General features: G+C 38.5%; 1 protein-coding gene across 2 annotated transcripts in view; it reads left to right on the top strand.

Moving 5' to 3' along the window:
- LOC121415384 (nuclear receptor subfamily 2 group F member 1-A-like) overlaps positions 1–12,903 on the top strand; it is a 54,649-nt gene that overhangs the window by 24,918 nt on the left and 16,828 nt on the right. For both annotated transcript variants that reach the window (XM_041608581.1, XM_041608582.1), the window contains one exon: positions 3,725–4,240. In XM_041608581.1, coding sequence (XP_041464515.1) covers positions 3,725–4,240 — 516 coding nt within the window. The remainder of the gene's footprint in view (positions 1–3,724; positions 4,241–12,903) is intronic.

Here is a 12,903-nt window from a genome sequence, read left to right as displayed (position 1 = left end):
CGGGAGGGAACGAAAAAGGAGAACTGTAAGGTCACTTTGAGGTCAATTGCAGTCTGGTGACCTTAGGTCAGTTTACGGTAACATCGAGTGTTATGACTGTCATCAGCGGGAGGGGTTTCCAAGATGGTGTTGGCCTACATTATGTTAGGGACAGGGTGTCAGTCCAATGGTCCGCAGATGCATATGTTTTAAATAGTCCGTGTCGGAAAGGCACAGTGAAATTATGGGAGCGGTGTTTAAGCTACATATCATTTATCTCGAGATTGAGTTTGCAATTGCACTGCTATTTGTAGGCTGCGTGAAAAGTTCGAGCAAAGCCAACAATCGCTCGAACTTACAAAACCACAATTTTCAAAATCTCTAACCTCACAGATAACCGACTAACCAAACATAAGGCAACCAATAGAACATAATTCATGCTTAGTATATGATGTAGGTTTATGCTGTAGTAGATATTCCGACCAGATTTTATTAACATCGATATGCACTTAGGTATAATAAACCTACGATATTTCCAACATCCTTTGGCATTGACTTTGGCTAATATTATGAGGTTTACAAACGTATGATAGGTCCCGCGTTGTGGTGATCTTTCCTTAAAGGTATCAATGTGAATTTGCTTTTAAATGGTTGCTGTGTATGATATAAGCATATTTATAATGATAACTGATCTGAACTATATCCCTTTGAAAATCATGGATCTATGGATGGATTGAAAGGTTAATTGAACTGATTCATCACAAGAATGACAGAAAGATGATTGCAAACCTTGGTCGCAAAATGTTCGGAACATCAAATGCAACTTGCCTAGTCTGTAGCATCAAGCATGTATCAAGCAAGCACGTCTTGTATTAGCTGTGCAATATATGCTTTCACCCATCCTGGTACATTGCCAGTCCCTAGGCTCTATACAATTCCTGATATTGCCACCCTAAGCAATACGAATAGTACTTCTACTACAATTCCGAGATGATACTGCCTTTATGTTATATTGGCATCTAATATTGAAATGAGTCGAGATGAGATTATCAATAGAACTATGTACATGTACAGTAACGAATTCGTTGGGAGAAAAAGTCCTAATATCGGAACTTCGCTATTTTTTTACCAGCTGTGATGTAGGTTTCTCACAATTTTTCCTTCATATTGGCATGAAGTTTTTCTATCTCACTGATCTGGGCTATCCCCTTTTTGTATTTTCATGTTTTTCTATCACTGAGTATCGCATTAAGGAAATGGGAGTTGATAGCGCTTTAATCATTTTATTTTTATCGAAAGAAGAATGATGCTTACAGAATGAACTGAGTTTGACAGGTTATAACAACATTCATTTGGCCGGGTAAACAATACCAGGCACCCCAATCCCTTCACGAACCCAGTATACACAATTACCTATCCCATAATTCATTTCACGAACATATTTACACGTACAAGTATGCACATGTAAATATGTATTTTTGTATTTTTGTTTGCCATCATTTACTTCCATCATATTCACCCCCTCCCCCCCCCCCCCTCGTACGAAAGACTGCACTTTAGCATTCCGAAATAATTGCACTTTAGCATTCATGATTAATAGGCCTATTATAATCTAGTAAGTCCATGAAACCACGATCAGTATAATATCATTATCCAAAATTTATTTATGAATATTAATACTGATATGGAGTGTAAACGCTTTGCCCTGTCATGTCTGTGGTAAATTTTTGGTACCATCATAGTAGCTCCATGTTTCAACTTGAAACAACCTTCGTTGCAAGTTCAGCTCAATTTTTCGTTAAAGGACAAGTCCACCCCAACAAAAATTTGATTTGAATAAAAATTCAACAAGTATAACATTGAAAATTTCATCAAAATCGGATGTAAAATAAGAAAGTTATGACACTTCAAAGTTTCGCTTCATTTCACAAAAAGAGTTAAATGAACGAGCCAGCTACATCCAAATGAGAGAGTCGATGATGTCATTCACTCACTATTTCTTTTTTTTATTGTTTGAAATATGAAATATTTTGATTTTCTCATCATTGTCATGTGAAATGAAGTTTCATTCCTCCCTGAACACGTGGAATTCCATTATTTGAACATTTTGTGCTTCAGGCAAGGAGGTCCTAATCTTCAAATTCGTAAAAAATGAAATATTGTATAATTCAAACAATAAAAAACAAAAGAAATAGTGAATGAAGTGACATCATCGACTCTCTCATTTGGATGTATCTGGCTTGTTCATATAACTCTTTTGTTAAAGATAAGCGAAACTTTGAAATGTCCTTACTTTCTTATTTTACATCCGATTTTGATGAAATTTTCATCATTGTGCTTGTCTGATTTTTCTCTATTAATTCAAATCAACATTTTTCTGAGGTGGACTTGACCTTTAAATTTCTCTACTGGATAATGGCGCGAACACTGAGCATAAAATCCCACTGTATATCCATGATTGCTTGCCCGTATGGAAGCACGGACACGGCTCTGGTTTATACAACTTCCCTACAGTTGGTGGAAAATGAAAAAAAAAGTCTAGCCAACTTCTCTTTTTCTCACCGGCTGACGTGTGCTGACCTAGCGATTTTGCCTAACATGTATTCGTGATAATGGCAGGTCCCACCTAAACGAGAAATCAGTCTGTTTGAGCAGATAGGAAACCCAGATGTACAGCACTCGAAACACGTCGCAAAGATACTTGCAATGATTATAAGTTTGGATGTAGGCCGACTTGTATTATAATTCAGAGATCTAAAAAAATATATAGCACGTGAAAGAAAGTGACCCGAATTTTCAAGGAAAAGGCTGGGAACTCAAAAGATTAATTGCTTCAGTCAGTATTGATTACAGCATGTCTCTTTTGGTTTTGGTGTCAAGGTACAATTTCACGATGGAGAAATCAAGGAGAGGAATGATATAAACCTCAGGAATCTCGAATCTCTGCACCGTACCTTGCCCCCTTCCGATCATGACAACATCTTTTAACATAATGATGGAAACCAATACCGATAACATTTGGAATTCAGTACCTTTAAATATACGAATTTGTAACAATATTTTCATATATTATTATTCAAGAAGAATATGAAGGATTTGTATCTCTCCAAAGTAATGTAAATGATAATGATATTTCTCAAAATTACTTTCATATCTGAGGTGCATGAACGATGTCCATGGACATTATCTTAATATTTGTTTAATTATCCCCCCTGTGTTTATGAATGCTTAATTCGCGCCATTTTGTAGTTAAACGAGTTACTTACATGTACGATGTTTATTAGGGGACTCTGCACTTCAAACAATTTTAGTTTATGCTTAGTTCCTACTGTGTAACATTATATTTTGTCAATTTATTTCTCTTTATGCATGCTCATTTATCTTTATGGTGAAAAATAAACACACAACTGTATATCCATGTTACGGGACATTGAATCATAACTATGAGAGAGCGTAGTTTGTGTGTACTTTAGGCCTACATCTGCTTCTATGCAAACGGGGAATAAATTTCAACGAAAATTACAAAATTGTGTTTCCATCTTAACAGTCAATATCATGTATACAAAGGCTGACATTAGACAAAATTGGAAGAAATTGAAATTCAACTTCTCTGAATCCACGATAAGAATAGGCCTACACGTCTATTTCAGTTACTTTGTGTACTTACGGATTTATTTTTTTAACTGATTTATTGACGTCAGCGCTTTTGATTTTTCATGTTTTTGTTTCATTTTGTTTAACCTAGCTGTACAGAGGGGTCGTATGCCACCGACCCAACCGGGCCCTGGTCAGTACCTGGATGGGCGCTTCGAAGGACATACATTCCTCTCGGGTTACATCTCGCTGTTACTTCGAGCTGAACCCTACCCGACGTCGCGTTACGCCCAGTGTATGCAGACCAACTCGGTAATGGGGATCGACAACATCTGCGAGCTCGCAGCCCGTCTTCTTTTCAGCGCCGTCGAGTGGGCTCGCAACATCCCTTTCTTCCCCGACCTCCAAGTCACCGACCAGGTGGCCCTGCTCAGAATGTGCTGGAGTGAGCTCTTCGTTCTCAACGCGTCGCAGTGTTCAATGCCACTCCACGTCGCCCCACTCCTTGCTGCATCGGGACTCCACGCCAGCCCGATGTCGGCTGACCGCGTGGTCGCTTTCATGGACCATATCCGTATTTTCCAGGAACAAGTTGAAAAACTGAAAGCGTTACACGTGGACTCGGCAGAGTATAGCTGTATCAAGGCAATTGTACTCTTTACGTCAGGTGAGTTTACAGAGTGGCCCTCCTTCGTCTCTTGGTGTCCTTATGCTGCATGGTCTGCTTCAACCCTTTCCTTGCTCTATCTTGTAATCACAACTCTACAATAACTACCTTCTCGTTCAAAATATTCTTTATTGTAGAACATGTACATCTTTCATTACCATTATCATGTCTAAAGAAATAACATCTAGCAATGTTTCGTCTGCAGGCTTCCCCCTGATTTTAATACTCTCCTCTGTGTTTCACCAAACATTTAAAGGGGAATGAAACCTTTGGAACAATTGGGCTTGTGTGGAAAGAGAAAAATCAAAGAATAAGATCAAAGAAAGTTTGAGAAAAATCAGACAAATAATGAGAAAGTTATGACTTACGAGAATTTGAACATTGCGATCACTAATGCCTATGGAGATCCTGACATTGGCAATGTGACAAAGATGTGTGATGTCACATGTGAACAACTTTCCCTGTGATGGACATGGACTATAAAATACCCACAAACTGTCTCTTTTTGCTCTTTCTCATCGTGATAAAATTCTTTTCCATAATGTATTCCTTGAAAATCTGTATTACATGCCCTCCTATAGAAAGAATACATGATCTACTGATAGAAATGATTTAAAAAAGCAATTTAAGTGAAATAATGAGCAACCTTGACACTGATCTAACAATGTGAGGTCTCTCAAAAAAAAAAAAAAAAACATTAATACAGGGTGGCTAAACGTTATTCAAGCACGATACATCGCATTCTCTGAACTTGAAGCTTTAGCTGATGTACATGAAGCCCATCAACCTACATGAATTATCATCTTGGGAGATATTTATATTAAAATGCTATTTACAGGGAATTGTCATTCATTAAAGCATGAAAATATTAATATAACAAGCCCTCTAAAAATGTAGGCCTAATTAAAATTTGGCAACCCCCCCCCCCCCGCGCTATCTGCTCTTTCCCTGATTTTGATAATGCATTACACTACACATGACTGCCTATGTCAGTATGTTTATATAGCACTTCTGTTGAATGTACCATAGGCCCCTCAGCCAAGTTAATTGTCTTTAAGATACCAGGACGTCATGGTCTGAAATATGCCTCTCCCATTACCAAAATATTTTATTAAATGAAAGGTTACTCTACTCTCTTTCACCCCTCCCTTCCTCCGATCCATCCCCATTTCAATCCTAAGCTTCCTTCAATGTTGTGGCTAAATCTTTACCTGCATTTTGTTCATCTCCTCATCTCCGGTCGGGAATGGTTGGCAATCGAAGTTGAATTAAAACTGATAAATGACCCCGATGCGCGAAATGTCAGCCAGATAATTCGCACAGGTAGCAAATAATGTCAGAGGTGGACGGCGGTTAAAGGGAGGGAGGAACAATTTTGTTAGCCATACCATAAATCATTTTGATAGGAACCGCTGATTGCGCGGACTGAATATATATGAAAATCCACCTTCTCCGCTTTCGTTCAATAGAAATTGATCTCGGTAAGCGACTGCGCAATTCAAGAGCTCTGTGGTGATTGCCCGCTTCTGAGTGATAGAGATGTCTATACTGTCATGGTTCTCTTCGCCGATTCTGACCCGACCATCAGAAATTAAGGATTGTGTAATCAGGATATTCTGAGCAGACCGATTTTTATATTTTGATCATTGCTGTCTGCTCATCTTCCATCTTGTCATCTCTCTCGAAGCCTTTCTCTCTCTCTCTTTCTCCCTCCTCTCATTGCTATTCTCCCATCTCGCTGTCGATGAGAGAAGTGAGATGCATTTGATGATGTCGCGGGGGCAATGGCCTTCCCTGAACCCCGACGAACTAGGATGCACCCCGGGGCATGCAGCCACTTCTCCCGTGCTCTTCAAGTGCAGGCCGACTGAAACATAATAAAGTAACATGAACGAGTCCGTGAGCTGAATAGGACGGTAAAGAAAAAGAAAGATCAAGGCGAGACGGGATAACGAGAGGGTATACAATCAAGGATTTTTTTCTCTGCACCTGATGCAGATTCCTGCAAGCTGAAAGGTCGGGTTGAGTAATCACCTTAATCGTTGAAAGTGAAAGAGAACAGGGAGAAGGGGGGTTGAATCCCAAATGCAATGAAACAGTAGAAAACACTCCACGTCGGAACCATATTGCTTTCCTTTCCCATCCTAGCATTGACCTTTAATACGTCTCCTGATACCGCCTGTCACATTTTAGCCCACTTTAGCCCCAAGCATGCATCCTCGTGTGGTGCGCAAGATTCGATTAGATCGCAGACGTGCCTAATGAGATAAATGAAATAACTAATTATACCCAATTACGAGTATAAATATTAATGTTTTTGCATCAGAACTGGAACTTTGTCGTCTCTGTAGTGCTCACGCCTGATTTCTTTTGGGCTTTTGGGAAATAAGAGATGCTGTTTTAATTCATGGTTAAGTTTTGATGCTGAATTCGTGTCGTTATGTCGTCACATGTCTTATTTTCATTTCACCTCTTTCGTGCAGTCATATGCTAAAAAATTGTGACATTTCATTGATCCCCTTTTAATGAATAGGCCTACTGAAATTTAAGATTATATAATATCAGTATTTAGCCATTTCACCTTTTATGATATGGAGATGGACCGTTTGCCTTAATAATTGGCAATGATAAGAGCCAAACGTAACTAGGTTTTTTAATGATTGAATGAAATGAAAATCTGGTTATGTTTGATAGTGTTCATAGTTAATGGCAATTCTGTTTGGTGTTGACATCGTGTAAGACTGGATACACCTTTGGAATCGAAGGTTCACTTCAAAAGCGAAGTATGATGAGAAGCGAATATAATTGAGCACTTGTTTAAATAAAATTACTCTAACTATCTCGCTGGTGTGGCTTTTGTTTATATGAGTCATGACCCTTGTGATAACTAACTGCTTGGCGTTCACTTATGGTTTACGTTATTCTCTAAAGAGAGAAGGTCCCGACCATTTCGTACACTTCACAGTCAAATGGTTGCAATGATGGGTAGTATTAGTTTTCATAACAAAATATTCCATTACTTCATGAATCATTTTACATTCGTTGACCTTCCTACTTTACAAGGAGACATTGTTTATGTTTTGGTAACAATCGTCGATCTGAACTAGATTTTGATGCAAACTTTTTTTTTCCGCACGTCAATTCTTAATTCTTGATTAAGAAGTGTCCTTAATTGTCTTAATAGTTGTGATAGTTCATATATTATTTTTTTACTGCTTTGAGGATAATGTTCAGGCCCCCTTATGGTTTAAAACGATGATATTGGTAGTTATTTTCCTCGTATATTTGGGCTCAGAATATTTATTCGGGTGTGAAATGCGCCCCGAAATAGATTTCTTCGATCAAATTTCATATTTCAGTCCTTGACACATTTTCCCTGGCGCAACAAGAGAGTTTTGGTACGATAGAGGGGAAGAGAGAACTGAAGAGATTGGGTTAGAACTCTGAAAGCCATCAGCTTACCTCGCTCTTGTAATCCCATCGTGCAACTTGTTAAATCTGAGGAATTAACCCCTGGTCGCGGCCCGGGCAGGTTGGGGTCGAGGGCCCCCACCCCTCAACACTTGCATGGAAACCACCTGCTGAAAGTAGACGTGATGGCATGACACCAAAGCTGTGAAACAGAATAGCAAGACAAAAAGGAAGTTAGGGGATGAAAACACAAAAATCGAGAGAAAAATGGGGCGATATACACGAAAGGCATACAGAATGCATGACTGTCGGTAACACAACGTGCATTGTAGCTCATTTTTTAGCTTATTATAATTAGGCCTACGTATAAAGGCCCATAGTTTGGACGTGTGTTACAGCCACAAGCTGACATTTTGTCTCTGATCAAGCCTATAATTGGGGTAAAAAATAATGTCAAGCTATTCCTTCAACAAACAATGTTCTGAAGTTAAGGCGCAGAGCATGGTCAAGTGTGACAGGCTGCACGTTTGCTACCGTGATTCAGAATTACAAGCGCAGTATTGTTAACACGGTGATTCAAACGTCAGAACATGCGACTTCACCACATCCGGGTCGATGTCATTACCAAAAATATGATGTTGACAATGAGCCAAATAATGGTTGAGAGACGGAATAGAGAAGCCCCGTTATTCCTGTATATTCTTGCACTTGACTTTCCACCCTTCTTCTTGTGCCTGTCTATCAAGAAGACACAACTGTTTACAGCAATGGTGTAAACAGAATACCTGGACTGTTACCCGCTTAATCCGTACACTTAAAAAAAAAGAGTGCTCGAAAGTGGAAACAAGACAGGATGAAATTGTTTCAGGCTATGCCTATGTTCATGTTCCACCACACCACCGATTGTGTTCCAGTGGTGTCCCTACCGGGCCTACCCTAGGAATTAGGTCACCTGTAAGCAGTATTGTAAGAAAAAGAAGAAGGGGCAGTGATCTATAGCGATGGCCGACGGGTCTAAACACTGGTGGTGGTACTGTATATGGTGGGATGAGAGAGAAGTAGAACTTTGCTTCAGACGGTGGTGGTAGCAGAACAAAGAATACGTTCTTCTTCAATCAATCAGCAATGAACTTCACACAACTAGGCGAGGGCTAGAGTGGAACGAAATTGGAGCCAGCAGCGTCAAGCAAAAATTGTCCCACCCACAAAAAAGAAATTAAGTTAGATTTGCCATAGAAAGTCAGTTTTGTTATATGCCTAGATAATAACAATGAAGACCAATGACTTTACATCTACTCTAGATCCAAGGCAAAACAGAAAGATACACAAAAGCTTATACCCTGCAATTTACATATGACTTTAAAAGGGTAAAAGGTAAGAAGTTATTTAATCTGTTTGATTTTCCACTATGACAATCATGACACTACTGTTTGCCAAGGAACCCATGATTAGTGTTACCCTAGTGTTAGAGTTAAGATACTGAAGATATTTTATTCAGTTTGAAAAGCAAAGCATGGTGGACTTCTTTTTTGTCTTGTGTACTATAAATCATGATATAGTGTGTAGGCCTAATACTAAAACTGTGGAGATACACACCCAGACCACAAAACCCATCAGACCAAGGAATCTGGTGTTAGATAGGTGCATTGATTGGCAGTACATAATTAGAGTTTACTCTGTTCGCACATGGTGGTTTTCATATCCGAATAGAAAACAAAATAGAAACTGAAATATTTTTTCTCACGGAAAAGTATGAAATTATTGTAATTTCGGGTGATGTATTGGTTGTGCCAAAGCTTCATGAAAACGAAGAGGGAATTACCCAGAATGGATTTGTGTTTTCCCATGGAGTGTTGCTCTCTTCCGGGTACCCTGGAAATTAAAGGTCATTTTTTTTACTGTTTTCTATTACTTTAAAGGTTGCTATTCAAACAAAACATTCCAGGTATTTCATCATGATATTGTAAACTTCATCTTACCAAGAATGTCAGTTCGTATCTCTTTGACCTGATTTTGACAATTTTCCTTCATTTTCCATGATTCAACATGTACTGACGATTTCCAGGTATTACCAGATCACTACATGAAATACCTATGGCTATGCCAACCAGGCAGTGCACTGACTTCCACGTCATTGCATATTGGGATGAAAAAAATTCTAACAAAAAAAAAAATCTCCCGTTTAATCTCCATTGAAAATTTGCGACTGGTTGTTACAGATCTCTGGGGTTGATGCCTTTGTCACCTGTATTGACTGGTGTTTTGTCTCGTTTTGATTTGTAGAGCTATTTGGAAAAGAAAGGGTAATTCTTCATTTTATCGACACTGGATGAAAGGGTGGGTACAAAAGTCATACCCGGGTGGTGAATAAAGATTACTATAGCATGTACTCGCTGAAATATTATTATCGTATGTATAGGCTGCTGTTGAACTTCAATGAGGCGGTGGGAAAAGGGAGTGATTTTGAACTAAACCGACTTTCAGACCCCCCATATCACTATTCCATGCTAAATATATCATGGTTTTCAAGACCCGAGAGTGTATCTCGTAGTCGCAGAATGTAAACTTTATGACACCAAGGTGTAGCTGGAGTACCGAATCTTTCTCCTACCGGCACATTCCATCGTGATGCCTTCTTATGATCGATTTTACATATAATACTATTGTGTCAGGTTGACCCAGATTGTCAACCTAGTTTTATTTTGAACTTTTCACATTTTATGGCGAGGTTGGAAGGGGCTTCCGCGACTAAACTACTTGGGGCTTGTCTGAGAAGGCTCTTGAAATGCAGAGGTCAGATTATGTGACCTCAGCTATTGAGGCAAAATAGCGAAACGAACAACAAGCCCTGTCGCTACGATTCCAAATTGGATGTATCGGGTCAAAGGTCACTCGCATTGAACAAACAGCTCCGAGATCGAAGTGGAAGGGCAAATAATAGAGCACAGATTTGCGGGAAATATTAGTGGGATAATTTGGTTGTGAACTTGTTCTGATCTTCTTCGCAAGGCAATTCGTTTACCATCATATTGCACGATGAAGTATAAAAGAATTATGTGTCACTGTACAAAGATGTAGGCCTACATTCCCGGCCTACATTTTTGTTTAGAAATACATTTAGAATATTACAATGCTTCAAATACGCACCTTGAGAGTGACAGACTGACTGTATGGTACTGCTTACCTAATAATAAACCCAGACAATTTAGTTTTTAGAAAGTTAAGAGTCGCTGAAGAAGTCTACTTTATGGCAATTAGGACTTAAACGTATGCCGTTGGCCCTATACATAATATATCCTGGACCTGTATATAAAATTTATTTTTCACATTGTAGTTAAACGGCATTCTTCAGAAGAAAAAAATATTCAGTCTCAAATTCTTAAAAATATGTCGGGTAATGAAATTGGATACATTAAAAATCTCTGTATAGATAATTTTCGTCTATTTACAAGAAAATGTCACCCAGTTTTCTTATCATTCTTGAAAAACCAAGTTAACAAATACCGTTTTATTCATATTGATTCCGTATAGGATGGATATTATCGAAACTTTCGAATTATATAATTTTGTATTCCCCCCTATACACAATATTTTTTTTTGTCACGGTCATTACTGATTTATCTTACAGGTCTGATACAATATAAAGGCAATCCGGTTATTAAAGGTCCAGACAAATGTTGATTTAAATCAATAGAGAAAAAATGAGCAGAACGCTGAAAATTTCATCAAAATCGGATGTAGAATAGGAAAGTTATGGCATTTTAAAGTTTCCCTTATTTTTCTCAAAACAGTGGTATGCACAACTCAGTAACATGCAGATAAGTCGGTCGATGATGTCCATCTCGCACTCTTTTTTTTTATTGTTTGCATTATACAATGTTTCAGTTTTTACAGATTTGACAATAAGGACCAACTTGACCGAACCATATAGTATTAAACAACGCTAATTCCACAGGCTCAGGGAGGAATTAATCGTTGATTCACTTGACAATGAGGAGAAAACATGAATATTTCATATAATAAAATACAAAAGAAAAAAGAATAGTGAGTGGATGACGTCATCAGTCTTCTCATTTGCATACTGATCAGGGTGTGCTTATGTTTTGTGAAAGTAAGCGAAAATATAAAATGTCATAACTTTCTTACTTTACATCCGATTTTGATGAAATTTTTCAGTGAATATATATGCTTGTTGGATTTTTCTCTTTTTATTCAAATTAAGTTTTTGTTCGGTTGGACTTTTCCTTTAATGTAAATTTACGTGAAAATATAGTCGGACACCTCATGAACATAGTTTTTGACAGACTGAATGTCTTCAAGGGTCATTAGACTTTGTACTTTTGCACTATTTCTTCTAACTGAACTTAATCGTAATATTCATTCGAAGGGTTGTTCTGTCTCAGTGTTTTGTATGAATGTCTCTAATATGTATAGTGTCATTGGTTTCGAACACTTCTCTCAGATGTTTTACGATTGAGTGTCATGCCTGCTCAGCAAGCCAGCATGAAAGGGACGAATAGTGCACTTGCACTCTTTACCTTTCCATCTCCCGCACATTGGAATATTGCAGATATCCGTAGAGAATGCAAAAAACATTCATCGATTTGGTGTTCTTTTATTGTTATTATTAAGTCCAGTGCTTCACACCAAGTGATTTTTACGACTGGTTCGCAGATACAAGGTTAGATCAGCGTGAAGAGTGAACTTTAAGGGAGAAAAAAATCGGTGGTTTTTAAAGTGTTCCTTCTTTTAGGAGAATCCATATACATAGACCATTAATGCCGAGCTACTACTACTAATCGGTGGAGCATGCGATCAAATTGATTCAATGGAAAAGAGGCGACAACTGTAGGTCCATGGGAGAACAGTATGTATTGTTGCCAATGTACAATCAACGCACTCCCTAGTGTATATGAATAAAACTTATCATGCTGGGTATTTTTTTAAGAGAACATTTTGATGATGATTTTTTTTCTTTTCAAGGAAACGTGCTGAATGTAAAGCGCTCAGTCATTCATATAGGTCCTACGAAGCGAATGTAATCGCAGGATATGCGGTGATTGCCCGAAACAAGCATTGGGCTGGAATAATTATGACCGAGACTCATTCCCGAGCCCGGCAAGTACTCTCATCCTGCTCCTCCGCAACGCAGCAGCATCATCAGCATCACCGAGTCGCGCCGTGTCGGAGGAGTGCATGGGCCTTTCCCGCCTGTGAAAGTTCATCACATTGGAGATGAAGTCGCCTCGAAA

The sequence above is a fragment of the Lytechinus variegatus genome, chromosome 5 (genome assembly GCF_018143015.1).
Source record: "Lytechinus variegatus isolate NC3 chromosome 5, Lvar_3.0, whole genome shotgun sequence".
Taxonomy (NCBI): Eukaryota; Metazoa; Echinodermata; class Echinoidea; order Temnopleuroida; family Toxopneustidae; genus Lytechinus; species Lytechinus variegatus.
Note: the sequence above shows the minus strand (reverse complement) of the source record. Positions and strands in the feature narration are given on the sequence as shown.